The 20,334-nt window shown below is 39.2% G+C and overlaps 1 protein-coding gene across 1 annotated transcript in view; it reads right to left on the reverse strand.

Annotated features, from left to right (window-relative positions):
- LOC120518769 overlaps nt 1-20,334 on the reverse strand; it is a 122,178-nt gene that overhangs the window by 43,191 nt on the left and 58,653 nt on the right. The window contains exons 5-6 of the mRNA XM_039741723.1: nt 1,069-1,151; nt 848-955 (exon numbers count right to left, since the gene is read on the reverse strand). Of these exons, the coding sequence (XP_039597657.1) occupies nt 848-955; nt 1,069-1,151 (191 nt within the window). The remainder of the gene's footprint in view (nt 1-847; nt 956-1,068; nt 1,152-20,334) is intronic.

Consider the following 20,334-nt stretch of genomic DNA (forward strand, 5'->3'; position numbering starts at 1 on the left):
ATTCAAAATCCGTACTAACCCCTACTTTCTCTTCTGTTCTTTTTTCCAGTTTTCTGGGGTGGCGACCTGCACCACCACCACCTGATCAAAGCACCGTGATGTCCCTACATTGATAGATTAAGGGCCAGAAGTCCACATGACCGTCATCATGAAGTTCTTCCATGAGAACCCTGAATACAATGAGGACTGATCATTTATGTTAGGTAGAATGCCTAGAGAGGGCTGGGCGGTCTCTTGGCCTGGAACCCCTGCAGATTTTATTTTTTTCTCCAGCCGTCTGGAGTATTTTTTTTTTTGTTTTGTTTTTTCTGTCCTCCCTGGCCGTCAGACCTTACTTTTATTCTATGTTAATTAGTGTTCCCTTATTTTAATTCTTATTTATTTTGTCTTTTTTCATCATGTAAAGCACTTTGAGCTGCATTGTTTGTATGAAAATGTGCTATATAAATAAATGTTGTTGTAATGGTGCTTCAGACAGTTAAATAAAAAGTTGGACTACATCTGCATCAGGTTTTTCATTGATGGTTTGCTGTTGCACTTGAAGCTGCGTTCCATTACCAATTCTCTCTTTTTCATTTTTCCTGTGTGATTGATAATGGTCTTTTTACACCCCTTTATCTGTTCATGAGACTACCTCTACCACTTGAATTACATCTATTTATCACTTAGTTATTGCAATGGTATATAAAATTTATAATTTTTATAAAAGCTTTGTATGAGTTAGATGATAAGCCCTTAAAGTGCCTATTCTAATGTGTTACACTTAAATGGTTATAAATTTAAGCCATGTAGAGCACATTTGATTTAATTACAATACTTGCTCACTTTTTATTTTTATCAGTCTTACCTGAGTAAGTTAGGCGCCCAGACAATTGCTAGGTTCCGGGAGTGCATGTTCGTTTCTGCTGAGAAAGAAGCCATCCGAACAAGATGTTGCATTAAAAACTCTAGAGTCCTGGAACATAAATGGAAGTAAATGTAAATGACCAAAACTTCTATGAATATGCCGATACTTATAAACAAGTGCAGCTTTTTCTATTTTATTAACCAGGCTGACACCATTTTTACCTATGATGACCCCGTGGCAGCTCCTTAAGAACCTCCGTGATTCTGACTAGTCGCTCTTCTTCTAGCTGTACTGCCACTGCATCCTACAAAACATAATTACATTTAAAAATTTATTTTTCTGCAATTTTTCTGAATCTCCCAATCTATCATAGGGTTATAAGAAAACAGATCATGTCCCATCGACAAGGCAGGCACCAGTCCTAGACAAAAGATGCACTTGTGCACTCACTAACTCGGTCACACCCAGTCTCCTGATGTAAAGTGCCAAAGCAAAACATCTAAATACTCATATGAGTGAGAGATGTCCGTTTTGGAATTTCAAGGAAATTTGCAAAGCATTCTGAAAACATTTTTTCACTTTGTCATTATGGGTTGTTAAGTGTAGGTTGTTGGAAAAAAATGGCAAATTCATTCATTTAAACTTAATCAAATCTGAATACTTTCTAAATCCACTTGCACACACACACACACACATATATATATATATATATATATATATATATATATATATATACATATATATAGTTGCATTAAAAGCCATTTGGACACACCACCAGATGTTTGTAAAAATATGAAATACATCATAATTTAACTTATTAAAATTTTTATAACAACCCTCAGCTTTGTATTGTTAAGGACTTTTTTCCAGATTTCTATCATATACTCAATGTAATTACTTACCTAGAATGATTTTTCTTTTTCTTTTATGTGAAATAGCCTTTGTGCTAGGTACTGTAGGGGCTGAACAACTAGTGTTTTCTTTACCCTGGGCCAGGTGAGTGCACGCATACAACATAAACTTTCCACTTTAGTGGGATTTAAGATCATTTCCCATATTTAAATAAAGACTATCTACTTTATATTTATTTATTTTTTATTGTGCATTTGCACTTCCATTTCCATCTTTTTCTAGTGGCCAGACAGAACATGGTAGTGAAGAACGGTGAAAAGTCCAGTACAATTTGCTTTCCTTAAAGGTAGCTACTATAATTTGAAAAACAGTGCATCCGGAAAGTATTCACAGCGTATCACTTTTTCCACATTTTGTTATATTACAGCCTTATTCCAAAATTGATTAAATTCATTTTTTTCCTCAGAATTCTACACACAACACCCCATAATGTCAACGTGAAAAAAGTTTACTTGAGATTTTTGCAAATTTATTAAAAATAAAAAAAATGAGAAAGCACATGTACATAAGTATTCACAGCCTTTGCCATGAAGCTCCAAATTGAGCTCAGGTGCATCCTGTTTCCCCTGATCATCCTTGAGATGTTTCTGCAGCTTCATTGGAGTCCACCTGTGGTAAATTCAGTTAATTGGACATGATTTTGAAAGGCACACACCTGTCTATAGAAGGTCCCACAGTTGACAGTTCATGTCAGAGCACAAACCAAGCATGAAGTCAAAGGAATTGTCTGTAGACCTCTGAGACAGGATTGTCTCGAGGCACAAATCTGGGGAAGGTTACAGAACAATTTCTTCTGCTTTAAAGGTCCCAATGAGCACAGTGGCCTCCATCATCTGTAAGTGGAAGAAGTTCAAAACCACCAGGACTCTTCCTAGAGCTGGCCAGCCATCTAAACTGAGCGATCGGGGGAGAAGGGCCTTAGTCAGGGGGGTGACCAAGAACCTGATGGTCACTCTGTCAGAGCTCCAGAGGTCCTCTGTGGAGAGAGGAGAACCTTCCAGAAGGACAACCATCTCTGCAGCAATCCACCAATCAGGCCTGTATGGTAGAGTGGCCAGGACGGAAGCCACTCCTTAGTAAAAGGCACATGGCAGCCCGCCTGGAGTTTGCCAAAAGGCACCTGAAGGACTCTCAGACCATGAGAAACAAAATTCTCTGGTCTGATGAAACAAAGATTGAACTCTTTGGTGCGAATGCCAGGCGTCACGTTTGGAGGAAACCAGGCACCACTCATCACCAGGCCAATAACATCCCTACAGTGAAGCATGGTGGTGGCAGCATCATGCTGTGGGAATGTTTTTTAGCAGCAGGAACTAAAAGACTAGTCAGGATAAAGGGAAAGATGACTGCAGCAATGGACAGAGACATCCTGGATGAAAACCTGCTCCAGAGCGCTCTTGACCTCAGACTGGGGCGACGGTTCATCTTTCAGCAGGACAACGACCCTAAGCACACAGCCAAGATATCAATGGAGTGGCTTCAGGACAACTCTGTGAATGTCCTTGAGTGGCCCAGCCAGAGCCCAGACTTGAATCCGATTGAACATCTCTGGAGAGATCTTAAAATGGCTGTGCACCGACGCTTCCCATCCAACCTGATGGAGCTTGAGAGGTGCTGCAAAGAGAAATGGGCGAAACTGGCCAAGGATAGGTGGGCCAAGCTTGTGGCATCATATTCAAAAAGACTTGAGGCTGTAATTGCTGCCAAAGGTGCATCGACAAAGTATTGAGCAAAGGCTGTGAATACTTATGTACATGTGATTTCTCAGTTTTTAAATTTTTAATAAATTTGCAAAAACCTCAAGTAAACTTTTTTCATGTTGTCATTATGGGGTATTGTGTGTAGAATTCTGAGGAAAAAAAATGAATTTAATCAATTTTGGAATAAGGCTGTAACATAACAAAATGTTTAAAAAGTGATGCGCTGTGAATACTTTACGGTTGCACTGTAAATGAAAATCAATATCAGGAATACATTGTTCACAAGATATTATGCTGCATCTTGATTTTCAGCCATACTAAATTTTTAAAAAGTCACCAAAGAAACCCTTGTAGGCTCCTTCAGTTGTGTGGAGAAGAAGCAAGCTGTATGATACTCCTGTTTCAAATAAAAGTAGAGTCCTGATGCAGAAATAATAAGTATGTATGAAAATAATAAGTATGTATGAAGAAAACTGTTTTCTCAAATGCTTGTTGTTCTTGTGTTTACCAGCAAACAGCTGGCCAGACTGTTGCTTATGCCGCTACTGGATATGCAATATGTAGTTCAAGTTGTGTGGTGTCTGTAGTCTGCATATTCCCTCTGTTTAAAGTGGTTTGTCCATTTTAAGTTGGAGATTATCATAATGTTTTAGACAAATCAGGCACCAACATCACAGTGTTTTGTGATGTGAAAGGTACATGAACTTGCATGTTTAGCTAGTCATTAACAAAAAAGGAACAGGCAACATTAATTAGTTAAGTTCATATAATCATTAAAGAAGTTTGCATACATTAAGGAAAATTCTGGTTTGTCGAGCTAAAATTGCCTTTTATATATATATATTAGGGTTGGGCGGTATCCAAATTTTGATACCGTCAAACCTCCTCCCTATTTTACCTCGGTATACGGTATTACCGTGAATAATAAAAAAATTGTGATGTAAGGCTCAGACAGCGTCACCAAACTGTTGGCTTGTGCCTAAACCGTTCAGAAACTGAATATCACACACTAATACTGAAACAATAACAAAATAACATGCAGAACAATATTAACAAATTTTATTAGCAACAAATAGCAGTTTATAAAAAAGTGCAAATACCACAGTCAAACAGAATTAAATTAACATAAACATCCAGAACAGTTTTTCCGCGGAGACGCGCACACAAATCAATTAAATTAAATCACACCGCCTGAACAACTTTTAATAACAAAGATGAGCAGCTTATAAAAAAGTGCAACTAGACCCACAACAGTCAACCAGAGTTGAATTAACATAAACATCATCCATATTATAAAAAGTATTGCAAAGCAATAGTCCTAAACAAAAACTTCTTCTTTCCAATATCGTTTTTAACGTAAACCAAATAAAAATACCTGAATCGATTAAATAAAAATAAACACAGTGCGAAAAGGAACGAATGGCAAGTGGCATCAATCTATTCAAGATTTCTCGCTAGAAGAACCAGCATGTTTACTTTGTCCGGCTTTAACAGGGCACGTTGTGGACCGACAACTTTACCTGCGGTGCTGAAAACCCGCTCCGATGGTGTGCTTGTGGCACAGACGCACAGGTACTTTCGTGCCACTCGTGACATCTGGGGAAAACGCCCGGCAGCATTTTTCCACCAGAGAAGTGGGTCCTCGTCTCCTTGAGTAACTGGCTCCAAACAGTAGGCTGTTATTTCAGCTCCAACTCGGTCCTCTACGGTGCCGACGGGACCTGCCATTGCATCAGATTTTTTTTGCAGCATACTCCCCAAAGTCATCTTTTTTCGTGAGGGTGCAGGCTGCTCCTCTCCCTCTTCCACTCTGATGGCCACTGGACTTGCTGCCTCTAAGCTCATGATCTCAGCCTGTAATTCAGCCTTGGTCTCAGCCAATTCGTTGTCATCCGTCTCATATCCTCCACGGTAACGAGGGTCGAGGAAAGTGCATTTTCACAATATTTTGCGCACTGAATTGGATTCATACTTGGCCTCCAGCTTTGTTAGAATTCCAGTTTTGATTGACTTTGTTAGCTGGGGATCATTTTCTGACGCAGCCAACACATTGTCCCTGCAGAGCTGTAGTATGGGGAGGATACAGGAACTGGTCACATAATTTTCTCCTGACAAAATATCAGTGAAGTCACCGACTGGTTTCAGTGCTTCGTGAACAGCTTTCAAGACGTCCATGTCCTGCCAGGTCAGGGACAGGCTGCTCCTTCTGTCATCAGACAGGACGTGTCTGATCGCTTGGGCCTGCTCGAGGATTCGCTCCACCATTGCCAGTTTGGAGCCCCAGCGAGTTGCGCAGTCCTGCCGACGGATGGATGGATGAATTAATTAATGAATGATGAATAAATGATTAAATGAATGAATAGGCCTAAATAAACAAGTGAATGAATAAATAGGCATAAACAAATGAAATTCGTTTTATTTAGGCCAATTCATTCGTTAATAAACGAATGAATGAATAAATAGGCCTAAATAAACAAATGAATGCATAAATAAATAAGTCCATTAACGTATATTATTCCACTTGGTCAAATTTGCATGCACATTTATTTTAGGCTAAATAAGTCCCTTATGCGCATCAAGCCTGCATTTACTTGATAAAAATACAGGAAAAAAATTACAATTTAAAAAATGGTTTTCTATTTTAATATAGCCTACTTTTCAATATAATTTATGTGATGCAAAGCATATATATATATATATATATATATATCCTTTTTTTTATATTTGAGCCCCTGCCCCTGAGGAATTCTCTGCACGTTTTATGCTTACCGTTATGAGACTATGTTTTGGGAGTCCCAAGTCCACTTGCTTCTTGTGGAGTTCATGCTTACGTTGCCAGCTGTGTGAAAAGGCCCCGACAATATTACGGCATAGTCCGAGGGCGCGCTCGGTTTTTTGCCTCTGGTCATGCAATCCATTTGTGACAGCCAAGTTTAGATTGTGACCGAAGCAGCATAGCCACGTCCAATGCAGGGACCTGATTGTGGCATGAATGTTGGCAGCTTTGTCAGTGGTTATGGCTGAAAGTTTTTTCTCGTCAAGTTGCCATTCCTGAAGTGCAGCTCTGAGCGCAGCAGCAAGATTGTCCACTGTATGACTCTCAGGAAAATACGTAGTTTGGAGGCATTTGGATTCAAGTTTCCAGTCAGGTGTAATAGTATGGACAGTCAAAGACATATATGGTGTCATGTTAACTGACGACCACATGTCAGTTGTTAAGGAATAACTGTGTGACGCTGACAGCAGCACTTGAACATTGTCTCTAACTTTACTATATAAATGTGGGACGGCTGTTTGTGAGAAATATTTCCGTCCAGGCAGCTCGTACTGGGCATCTAGGACCTTTACCATGTCCGTAAAGGACTTTTTTTCCACTGTGTGGAAAGAGACCATTTCCTTCGCCAAGTATTTTGTCACTGAATCAGTACAGGTTTTCCAACGGACACTGTCCCTTTTGTACTTTGTTGCTTTCCCGAAGGCCCCCATTATCATCGGCTGCATACTGGCGGTGGACCTAAATGTTGTTGGTCCTGCATCGGGAGGAGTTGAAACTGTTGCACTGAGTGAACTCGGGTCCATCCTCGCAGCAGTGAGTGGATGGTGGTTTCGTATATGCGACCTTAGGTTCGAGGTATTTCCATCTCTCGCGGTCACCTTTTTGTTGCACAATTTGCAAATTGCCTCGTCCGTATTTACCGCCTCTCCCTTCTAGTTCGGCCGAAACCCGAAATACTGCCAAACTGCAGAAGTTGTGTTCTTTTTCGAGACCAGGTCACTTGGTGCGCGACTCACCATCTTTCCCCAACTCTCTCTTTCTCCTCCACGCTGTCACGTGATGACAACCACGCATCGCATAGGCATTTTTAGGCATTAAATAAATTATGTTTAATATTTAATCCTTGTCTCCTATATAAGTGCATTGTTTTTATGACGGTATAACGGTATTGAAACTGACACCATTGCTATTTTTAGATCCCGCGGGATACCATATTACCGTTTTACCGCCTAAGCCTAAAATATATATATATATATATATATATATATTAGTATATATATATATATATACTAATAAACGGCAAAGCCCTCACTGACTCACTCACTGACTGACTGACTGACTCATCACTAATTCTCCAACTTCCCGTGTAGGTAGAAGGCTGAAATTTGGTAGGGTTATTCCTTACAGCTTCCTTACAAAAGTTGGGCAGGTTTCATTTCGAAATTCTACGCGTAATGGTCATAACTGGAAGCTGTTTTTCTCCATTTACTGTAATTGAGATGAGCTTGAAACCCGTGGGGGCGGAGTTTCGTGTGACATCATCACGCCTTCCACGTAAACACGCAGTACGTAGAAAACCAGGAAGACCTCCAAAAAGCGCTGAAGAAAACATCCATTATATAATTGAGAAGGCAGCGAAACAATAAGAAGCGAGCGAGTGACATATACAACCATATTCATAAGTTCTGCTACTTCGGAAACAAAGCATGATGTTAACCTAAACTTTAAATTAAGATCATAGACAGGCTGCCGCTGGCGTTTGTAATTTAGTGCCTACCCATATAAGGCCGTCCGTCAGCGGCAATCCAATAGCAAACTGCCACGGGTAAATATTCACGGGTGAAGGACTGTGCTTATGCAGAGGAAGATGAGATGGTCAGGGTGGTGTTTGGCACAAACTTAGCGAAACTGCGAGAGAAAGTTTTATGTGCCGGGACTTTAGATACATTAGATACAGCTATGGACATAGCACGACATGGCACCAGCACAGCTGGGAAACTTCGATGCATGTACACCGAGCGGCTCACGTGAACTGACGCAGTGCACAGACAAAAAGCAACAGTTCCAAAGAGCACTGAAAAAAAAACGAATTACACAATTGAGAAGGCAGCAAAAAAATATGAAGCGTCTGATACATACAAGCATATTCATAAGTGCAGTTACTGCGGAAAAAAAGCACACGGTGGAAAAAGTCAATGTCCCGCTAAAGGAAGACAGTGTAAAAAAAAAACCCGTGCATGCAGTGTGTCGGTTCTCAGATGAAGAAGACGAGCTGTTTATTGATGCAGTAAGAAACGAATCGATGAATGAAACCTGTCATCTTTACAACGATTGACAAACACGGAATGTAACTTGAACACAACACATCCTACAAATACAAACCTGATTGAAAGAAATAATGATAATCAAATCCTTGATGACAGCAACACTCAGTAAAACTCACAAAACAATTACTGTATATTGACAGTCATGTAACATTATTTTTAAAATGTTCCCTTTTCTTTTTCATAGCTTCTTTAACACACGTCTCCGCTGCGATACGCGAGTATATATAAATGTATATATATACCCCGATCTACATACTCGAATAATGGATACTTTATTCGTCATCAATGATTGTTTTGGTAAAGCCATACTCAGTGTATTCATTAGATGAACGGTAAAAAAGTAAGAGCGAAGGGAGGATGACTTATTGAGGCATGCAGGCAAAACCACAATAGCACGCGGGCTCGATGTACGAAAAAATATATCTTTTCAAGTTCTATTTAGTCCATATGTGTCAAACTCAAGGCCCGCAGGCCACATCCGTCCCGCGAGATCATTTTATATACTGTATTATTGTTATTAATGGCCCGGGGATATGAAGCCCTGGTAACACAATAAACTACAGATCCCATAATGCAGCGCTTCAGCTGCCTTGCCGAACACTTACCGCGTCCCCGCGGTCTCTTCTATCGTTTCCTTACTTTGCGAAGGAAGCAGCTTTCTCACAGCTTCTGCACTGTTTTATAAACGAACGATATATAAAAAGTCCTTTTTCCTTGCTTCGCCAACGAAGCAGCCTTTTTATTTAATCCACGGGTTCTCCGCTGTTTCATTGTTCATTTATTACGATTTTTATAGTTATTGTGTAGGTTTTATTTAATCCACGGGTTCTCTTCTGTGTTCACTGCGGTGTCTTCTTTCGTTCTGAGCGCCAAGGAAACAGCTTTCTCACAGCTTCTGCACTGTTTTAAAAACGAACGACATATAAGAAACTCCTTTTTCCTTGCTTCAACAACGAAGCAAACTTTTTATTTAATTCACGGGTTCTCCGCTGTTTCATTGTTCATTTATTACGATTTTTATAGTTATTGTGTAGGTTTTATTTAATCCACGGGTATTTCACGCTGCGGCCTTGGTATTTTACTATCTATACTAATAAAAGGCAAAGCCCTCACTCACTCACTCACTCACTCACTCATCACTAATTCTCCAACTTCCCATTTGCTAGAAGGCTGAAATTTGGCAGGCTCATTCCTTACAGCTTCCTTACAAAAGTTGGGCAGGTTTCATTTCGAAATTCTACGTGTAATGGTCAGAACTGGAAGCTATTTTTCTGCATAAACTGTAATGGAGTTGAGCTGGAAAGCCGTGGGGGGCGGAGTTTCGTGTGACATCATTCACGCCTCCCACGTAATCACGTGAACTGACTGTCAACGCACTACGTAGAAAACCAGGAAGAGCTCAAAAACGTGCTGAAGAAAACATGCATTATATAATTGAGAAGGCAGCGAAACAATAAGAAGCGAGAGAGTGACATATACTACGATATTCATGAGTGCTGCTACTTTGTAAAGAAAGCACGGTGTAAAACTTAAAGTTTAAATTAAGTTCATAGACAGGCTGCCGCTGGTGTTTCTCATGCTCACGGGTAATGCAGGATACAAGTTTAATGAGAGGACGCAGGATATAAACGAGAGTTTTGATCACTTTGTAACTAAGTTAAAATTGCAGGTGAAGGGGTGTGCTTATGCAAATTCCGAGAGACTGTGTTTGTGGGGGATTGACAGTTAAGGCGGGTGGGGAGTCACGTCATCATCTCCCCTCCCATTTACCTCATTTCGCTCTGAGCTGAGCTCCGCGGCTAACGCTGTCTTCCAAAGCAACTTCATCACACTGCCACCAAATACTCACAGAAAAATCCACAAGTTAATACACACGCTGTCTCTAGAGTTTCTCCACACTCAATGTATTCCTCGCGTCCCCTTTATACCCTCTGATCTCCCATTTCAATTCAGATGCCTCCAATTTCCAGTAAGGCTCAGCTGCTTGCGATGACAAGTAATAAGTCTCAGGGACAGACCCTACAAAAGCGATGCAATTGATTTCAGGCAAGATTGCTTTTCTCCTGGACAACTATACTTGCATTCTCAAAAGTGAGCTCGCACAGCCGTCATATTACAACCGGAGTGCAGCCAGAAACTTTTAAGTGCCGGGTCTTAGATAGCATTAAATTAAGCCGTAGACATCGCAACATCACACAAGATAGCAGCTCACGAAAACTTACTGAACGCAGTACGAGTGATCACTTCCATACATCAAACCTGTTCAAAAAACGCATTACACAATTGACAAGGTGATGGCTTTATATGGCGTTTGTTTATAAAGCAGCGAAGAGGCTGTGTGAAGGCAGCTACACAAAAAAAGCAGAGCGCCACACTCTGAATGTATTGCTGGCATCACCGTTATACCCTCTGATCTCCCATTTCAATTGAAATGCCTCAAATTTCCAGTAAGGCTCTGCTTCGCGATGACAATTAATAAGTCTCTGGGACACACCCTACAAAAATATATATATACACCGATCTGCATACTGTCAAATAAACAACCCACACACCATAGCGCAACATGAGATGCTTCGCCTTTAGCACTGACGTCTGAGGTTCGATTGGCGAGAGTGGGTGCAGTGAGTGTGTACTGCCTGATGAGCCCAGAATTAGGGCGAAGCACGTGCCGCGTACTGTTTGCATTATTTGATAGTAAAACTATTTCAATATATTCAATATATATAGGCCTATATCAGCGCTTAACGATTCATTTTACCCTCGCAGTATGAAAAAATATGAGGTTAACGCAGAAAACCAGATCACCAATTTAAGCTTTAGGAATCATAGATACTTTACTCGATATCAATAATTGTTTTGGTAAAGCCATACTCGGTGTAATCCTCCTTCCATGTTATAATATTTCCGCGACTAGCCAAGATTAAATGAACGGTAAAAAGTAACTGGGAAGCGAGGGTGACTCAGGCAGGCAGGCGACAGCTCAATAGCTCGAATTTGGATATAAGTAGGTTCTATTTAGTCGCCAGAAATATCTTTGGTAGGAATGGAAGTTGGATTTAGTCTTTCAATTTCTATGGTGAAGAAAAATGTATGCAATGATGATTAAATTTAACTTTCATTCCTACTAAACATATTTCTGTCGACCAAATAAAAATTACTTATATTTCAAATTTAAATAGAACTTGAACAAATACGATAGTTCATAAAACCCACGCAGCACTAAGTGCACGTAAGATTAGGAGTCATCCGTTTTAACAAGCAGCATATTGCACTGATACGAAATAGCCTGCCCATTTAATTATTTAGGAATGGATAGATAAATTAAGATTTTGTACAAATAATGTTTTAAATTTTTCTTCCTCAATGGATTCTGGCACCCCCAGCAACAGCTCCTCGCACCCCAAAGGAGATATGTGTATATATATATATACATATATATATATCTCTGCACCTCCGAAACATTAAATATGGCACTATTAAATGTCAGAGCTTTAACTAACAAAACGTTTTTTATCAACGATCTTATTAGTGATAAAAAAATAGATCTTATTGCACTAAATGAAACATGGCTGAATTCAGATGCCGCGTCAGTTTTAATCGAATCTGCCTCCGGATTACAGTTTTACTCATTCAAACCGCCAGGGAAAAGGGGCGGATTGGCTAACATTTACTCGAGCGATTAAAATGTAAAGATGTCAGTTTTGGTAAGTTCAAGTCCTTTGAGTATCTCGCCGTTGTTATTCATGGAGATTCTCAAGTTCTAGTACTATCCGTGTATAGACCTCCTAAATATAACGCGTCGTTTTTTGAGGAATTCTCTGACTTAATGTCAATTTTAATTACTAATTATGACACACTCCTAATAGTTGGCGACTTTAATTTTCATATAGATAATCAGTGTGATCTAAAAGTAAAAGAATTTATGAACCTCCTGGATTCTTTTGATTTGAGACAACTCATAAATCAGCCTACACATAAAGCAGGTCATACATTAGACTTAGTGATTACTAAAGGACTGAAAGTTGATATAAAACAGATCATTGATATTGGTCTATCAGACCATTTTCTTCTACTTTTTAATATAGAAATAATGATAAAAACACTCATGAGAAGCATATTGTTAAAAACGCTTCTTTGATTCGGCAGCAGCTTTAAAACTTACAAACATTTTAAGCAATCAGTCCGTTTATAGTGCCAGCTATAATAGCGAGGACAATGTAAATAGTAAGGTGGAAAGATTTAATTCTAAAGTGAGAGCTGCTGTTGACATAGTTGCACCTGAAAAGACAGTGAAAAAATCTTCTAGCATTGTATACCATGGAAGACCCAAAGAGTGTCTGATTTAAAGAGAACATGCCGTAGAGCTGAGCGTCAATGGAGGAAGAGTAAACTTACTATCCACCACGAAATATTAAAAGTCAAAATAACAGAATACAATAACACTGTCCGTCTTGAGAGACGCTGCTATTTCTCTAATATTATAAATAACAATGCTAGTAATCCTAGAGTCTTATTTTCAACAATTGATCGCCTACTAAACCCAGGTAGCTCAAAGGAATGCCTCCTAAGTGCTTCCAGTGAAACCTGTGAGGCTGTCGCTGTATTCTTCAATCAAAAAATAATGATATTAGAAATAACATAGTATATCTCCCCAACACTAAGGATCCCCTAAACCCCAACATCCTGTTATAAACAAATTAAACTCTTTCACTAGGATAGATTTACCTGATTTACAAAAAATAATATCTCAATTAAAACCCTCCACCTCGTCCTTGACCCGATACCAACAAGGTTTTTCAAAGAAGTATCAGGCGTGCTAATTGATAATGTTCTTGACATAGTAAATTCGTCACTAGATACTGGGGTCTTCCCAGACTGTCTTAAGACTGCTGTAGTTAAACCCCTACTTAAGAAACATAATCTTGACCCCTCGCTCTTGAAAATTTTAGACCCATCTCTAACTGCCCTTCTTAAGTAAAGTTCTAGAGAAGGCAGTCATTATGCAGTTAAATGACCACCTAAATAAACATGCTATTCTTGATAAATTTCAGTCAGGTTTTAGAACAAATCACAGCACAGAAACTGCACTCGTTAAAGTAGTAAATGACTTGCGGGTAAATGCAGACAGAGGCCATTTATCTGTTCTCATCCTCTTAGATCTGAGTGCTGCATTTGACACCATTGATCACAACATTCTTAGAAATCGCCTTAGTCAATGGGTGGGCCTCTCTGGCAGTGTCTTAAATTGGTTTGAATCCTACCTGACAGGGAGAAAATATTTTGTTAGTTGTGGGAATTACAACTCGAAGACACATGATATCCAATATGGTGTTCCACAAGGCTCTATCCTGGGTCCGCTGTTATTCTCAATCTACATGCTTCCGTTAGGTCAGATTATCTCAGGGCACAACGTGAGCTACCACAGCTATGCTGATGACACACAGCTGTACTTATCAATAGCACCTGATGACCCTGATTCTATTGATTCACTAACACAATGTCTGACTAGTATCTCAGAATGGATGAATAGTAATTTTCTCAAGTTAAATAAAGAGAAAACTGAAATTTTAGTGATCAGCAATAATGGATACAATGAGGCTATTAGAAATAAACTGGATACATTAGGATTAAAAGTCAAGACGGAGGTAAAAAGCTTAGGGGTGATTGTTGACTGTAATCTGAATTTTAAATCACATATTAATCAGATCATTAGGACAGCATTTTTTCACTTAAGAAACATAAGTAAAGTTAGACCTCTTATATCACTGAAAGATGCTGAGAAATTAGTTCACGCGTTTGTTTTCAGTCGACTAGATTACTGTAACGCACTCCTCTCAGGACTACCCAAAAAAGATATAAATCGTTTGCAACTAGTGCAGAATGCAGCTGCTAGAATCCTAACTAGGAAAAGAAAATCAGAACACATTACTCCAGTTTTGATGTCACTACACTGGTTACCTGTGTCATTCAGAATTGACTTTAAAATTCTGCTTATGGTTTATAAAGCCTTAAATAATCTCGCCCCATCTTATATATCGGAATGTCTGACACCTTATATTCCAAATCGTAACCTCAGATCCTCAAATGAGTGTCTCCTTAGAATTCCAAGAACAAAACTTAAAAGAAGTGGTGAGGCGGCCTTCTGCTGTTATGCACCTAAAATCTGGAATAGCCTGCCAATAGGAATTCGCCAGGCTGATACAGTAGAGCACTTTAAAACACTGCTGAAAACACATTACTTTAACATGGCCTTTTATAACTTCATTTTAATCGTAATTTAACTTAATCCTGATACTCTGTATGTTCAATTCATCATAACAACTATTCATGGTGGCTCTAAAATCGGTACTGACCCCTACTCTCTTTTCTGTTTCTTTTTCCGGTTTCTTTGTGGTGGTGGCCTGCGCCACCTCCACCTACTCAAAGCTTCATGATGCTCCAACAATGATGGACGGATTAAAAGGAAGAAGTCTACGTGACCATCATCATCATCAAGCCCTTCCGTGAGAACCCTAAATCCAAAGAGGACTGTTTCATTTATGTTAGGTAGAATGCCCAGAGGGACTGGGCGGTATCATGGTCTGGAATCCCTACAGATTTTATTTTTCTCCAGCCGTCTGGAGTTTTTGTTTTTCTGTCCCCTGGCCATTGAACCTTACTCTTATTCGATGTTAATGTTGATTTATTTTTTATAATTATGTCTTTCATTTTTCTATTCTTTAATATGTAAAGCACTTTGAGCTACTGTTTGTATGAAAATGTGCTATATAAATAAATGTTGTTGTTGTTGTTGTTGTTATAGATATATAGATAGATATATAATATAGATATATAGATAGATATATAATATAGATATATATATATAGATAGATAGATAGATAGATAGATAGATAGATAGATAGATAGATAGATAGATAGATAGATAGATAGATAGATAGATAGATAGATAGATAGATAGATAGATAGATATAGAAAGATAGATATAGGTGTATGTAAATGTGTGTCTGTATATATGTAGATATGTATGTGTGTATATATATATATATATATATGCCAGCAACACTCATGACAATGACAAAACAATTACATTGTCAATCATGTTACGTTATTATTAAAATGTTTCCTTTTCTTTTTCATTACTTCTTTAACACACTACTTCTCTGCTGCGAAGCGCGGGTATTCTGCTAGTATACTAATAAAAGGCAAAGCCCTCACTGACTCACTCACTCACTCACTCATCACTAATTCTCCAACTTCCCGTGTAGGTAGAAGGCTGAAATTTGGCAGGCTCATTCCTTACAGCTTACTTACAAAAGTTGGGCAGGTTTCATTTCGAAATTCTACGTGTAATGGTCATAACTGGAACCTATTTTCCTCCATATACTGTAATGTTATCCGACGGCCGTGGGGGGGCGGAGCTGCGTGTGACATCATCACGCCTCCCACGTAATCACGTGAACTGACTGTGACCGCAGTACGTAGAAAAGAAGGAAGAGCTCCCAAAGAGCGCTGAAGAAAAACGCCGAATACTTTATTCACGAGATACAAGTTTAATGAGAAGACAAAAGGTATAAATGAGACTTTGGATCACTTTGTAACGGAGTTGAAATTGTTGTAGCGAGAAACTTTTAAGTGCCGGGTCTTAGCTAACATTAAATAAAGCCGTGGACATCACAACATCACACGAGAGAGCAGCTCACGTGAACTGACTGAACGCAGTACAAGTGATCACTTCCATGCATCAAACCTGTTCAAAAACGCATTACACAATTGACAAGGTAGGAAAAGAATATGCTCCGAGTTGAGCTCCACAGCTAACGCGATCTTGCGGAAGCAACTTCATCACGCTGCCACCAAATGCTCACAGAAAAATCCACAAGTTAATACACTCGCTGTCTCTAGAGTTTCTCCACACTCAATGTATTCCTCGCATCTCCTTTATACCCTCTGATCTCCCATTTCAATTCAGATGCCTCCAATTTCCAGTAAGGCTCTGCTGCGCAATGACAAGTAATAAGTCTCAGGGACAGACCCTACAAAAGCGATGCCATTGATTTCAGGCAAGATTGCTTTTCTCCTGGACAACTATACGTTGCATTCTCAAGAGTGAGCTCGCGCAGCTTCGTCATATTACAACAGTGCAGCCAGAAACTTTTAAGTGCGGTCTTAGCTAACATTAAATAAAGCCGTGGACATCGCAACATCACACAAGAGAGCAGCTCATGTGAACTAACTGAGCATGACGCAGTGATCACTTCCATGCATCAAACCTGTTCAAAAAACGCATTACACAATTGACAAGGTGATGGCTTTATATGTCGTTCGTTTATAAAACAGCGGAGAAGCTGTGTAAAGGCTGTTTCACAAAAAACCAGCGGAGCGTCTTATATGAGCAGGCAGTCAGCTAAAGAAGGGAATCAATAAATATCTATAATCATAATAAACAAACAAAAAATAACGTACAAGCCATGGATTAAAGAAAGGAAATGGGTACCTGAACAGTAAAGTAAGTCTCGAATAGCTACACAATAACTATAAGAATCGTAATAAACGAACAATAAAACAGTACAGAACCGCAAAGCAAGGAGAAATGATGGCCTTATATGGTGTTCGTTTATAAAGCAGCGGAGAAGCTGTGTGAAGCTTCTGCTACACAAAAAACAGCAGAGCATCACACTCTGAATGTATTCCTGGCATCACCATTATACCCTCTGATCTCCCATTTCAATTGAAATGCCTCAAATTTCCAGTAAGGCTCTGCTTCGCGATGACAATTAATAAGTCTCAGGGACACACCCTACAAAAGGTTGCCATTGATTTGAGGTAACATTGCTTTCCTCCTGGACAAAACTATATGTTGCATTCTCAAAAGTAATCTCAGTGCACAGCTTGGTCATATTACAACTGGACTGCTAAACTGACAACGTGGTATACGAAGAGATCCTTAACAGATAGTTATTGGTATATTTTCCCTCAGTTTAAAAAGGTTTTCTTTTCTTCTTAATAAAAATTTAAAAGCAGTTCTTCGTTGCTGCGAAGCGCAGGGATTTTGCTATATACAGTATATATATATGTAGATATATATGTATGTATATATGTGTATATATATATATATATATATATATATATATATATGTAGATATGTATATATATGTGTATATATATATGTGGATATGTATATATATATATATATGTGTGTATATATGTAAATATGTATATATATGTAGATATGTATATATGTGTCTGTGTATATACAGTATCTATACTAATAAAAGGCAAAGCCCTCACTCACTCACTGACTCATCACTAATTCTCCATCTTCCCGTGTGGGTGGAAGGCTGAAATTTGGCAGGTTCATTCCTTACAGCTTCCTTACAAAAGTTGGGCAGGTTTTATTCGAAATTCTACGCGTAATGGTCATAACTGGAAGCTGTTTTCTCCATTTACTGTAATGGAGATGAGCTTGAACGCCGTGGGGGGAGTTTCATGTGACATCATCACGCCTCCCGTAATCACGCAGTACATAGAAAACCAGGAAGACCTCAAAAGCGCTGAAGAAAACATGCATTATATAATTGAGAAGGCAGCGAAGCAATAAGAAGCGAGCGAGTGACATATACAACCATATTCATGAGTTCTGCTACTTGAAACAAAGCGATGTAAACCTACACTTTAAATTAAGTTCATAGACAGGCTGCGCTGGCGTTTGTAATTTAGTGCCTGCCCATATAAGGCCGTCCGTCAGCGGCAATCAATAGCAAACTCCACTAAATATTCACGGGTTAAGGACTGTGCTTATACAGAGGAAGATGAGATGGTCAGGGTGGTGTTTGACACAAACTCAGCGAAACTGCGAGAGAAAGTTTTAAGTGCCAGGACTAAGGTAACATTAAATACAGCCATGGACATAGCGAGATGGCACCAGCACAGCTGGGAAACCGATGCATGTACACGAGCGGCTCACGTGAACTGGCGCAGTGCACAGATAAAAGCAACAGTTCCAAAGGCTGAACAAAACCGAATTACACAATTGAAAGGCAGCAAAAATATGAAGCGTCTGATACATACAAGCATATTCATAAATCCAGCTACTGTGGAAACAAAGCACACGGTGGAAAAAGTCAATGTCCGCTAAAGGAAGACAGTGTAAAAAACCGTGCATGCAGTGTGTCAGGTCTCAGATAAAGAAGAAGGCGAGCTGTTTATTGATGCAGTAAGAAACGAATCGATGAATGAAACCTGTCATCTTTACAGCGATTGACAAACACGGAATGTAACTTGAACACAACACATCCTACAAATACGAACCTGATTGAAAGAAATAATGATAATCAAATCCTTGATGACAGCAACACTCAGTAACACTCACAAAACAAATACTGTATATTGACAGTCATGTTACGTTATTTTTAAAATGTTCCCTTTTCTTTTCTAGCTTTTTAACACACTACTTCTCCGCTGCGATACGCGGGTATATATATATGTATATATATATCCCGATCTACATACTCGAATAATGGATACTTTATTCGCCATCAATGATTGTTTTGGTAAAGCCATACTCAGTGTATTCATTAGATGAGCGGTAAAAAGTAAGAGCGAGGGAGGATGACTTATTGAGGCATGCAGGCTGTAGTGCGTCAACTCTATCTGAATTGCGATCACATTTGAAAAAATATATCTTTTCAAGTTCTATTTAGTCCATATGTGTCAAACTCAAGGGCGCGGGCCACATCCGCCCGGTGTAATTATATCTGGCCCGCGCGATCATTTTATATACTGTATTATTGTTATTAATGGCCCGGGTATATGAAGCGCTGGTAACAATAAACTACAGATCCCATAATGCAGCGCTTCAGCTCCCTTGCCGAACACTTACCGCGTTAATCAATGTAGCTTATGATGCTGCAAGTTATTGCGAAGCTTGCTCACACGATGCTGAAGAGAAAAGTTGATTCTGAAAATAGAGCCTTTAAAACCGATGGGAGGCTGAGTATATGTTTACTGAACCCGTGTGTCTCATTTGTGGAGCTAATGTGGCTGTAATTACAGAATTTAATCTAAGACGGCACTATGAGACAAAACATCAGGGTAACCTGAATGCAATGCAGAAGATACAGAAAGCAGAAGAATTAAATAAGAATCTGACACTTCAGCGGACGTTTTTACCCGTGCACAATCACTTTATGGGAGACACAAATGCACCAGTGCAATTTGCCCCACTTTCCCTGTTGCCAAGTAATGTTAAACCAAGTCGTCACTACGGTGTTCCCAAATACGCACTTTGCTGATAAACTGGCGCACTGAGTTTGCGGCGCTTTGGTGACTTTGAAGAACAAAAAGTCCGTCTACATGCGGCTCGAACCTTGTGCATGTTTGGTAGCACATATCTGTGTGAGAAGCTCTTCTCAGTGATAAAGACTAACAAAACAGCACACAGGAGTCGCCTCACTGATGAGCACCTGCAATCCATCCTGAGAATCTCCACAACACAGAACCTCACACCAAACAGAAACGAACTTGTTGACAAAAAAAGATGCCAGGCGTCCAGCTCTAAAATGACATATGAGCAAAGACAACTGAATGATTTGATTTGTTATTGCTGAAAGGAACACATTTTATTTATATTTCCAGGTTTTGTTATGCAGCATGTTCATATTTGAATTTGTATAATTTTGACAGGATATATTTTTATGGAGAGCAAAATCTTTTGGGATATTTAAAATCTAAGTTTATTTTTATATAAAATTACATAAGAGTAAAGAAATTTGA

Source organism: Polypterus senegalus, chromosome 18 (genome assembly GCF_016835505.1).
Source record: "Polypterus senegalus isolate Bchr_013 chromosome 18, ASM1683550v1, whole genome shotgun sequence".
Taxonomy (NCBI): domain Eukaryota; kingdom Metazoa; phylum Chordata; class Cladistia; order Polypteriformes; family Polypteridae; genus Polypterus; species Polypterus senegalus.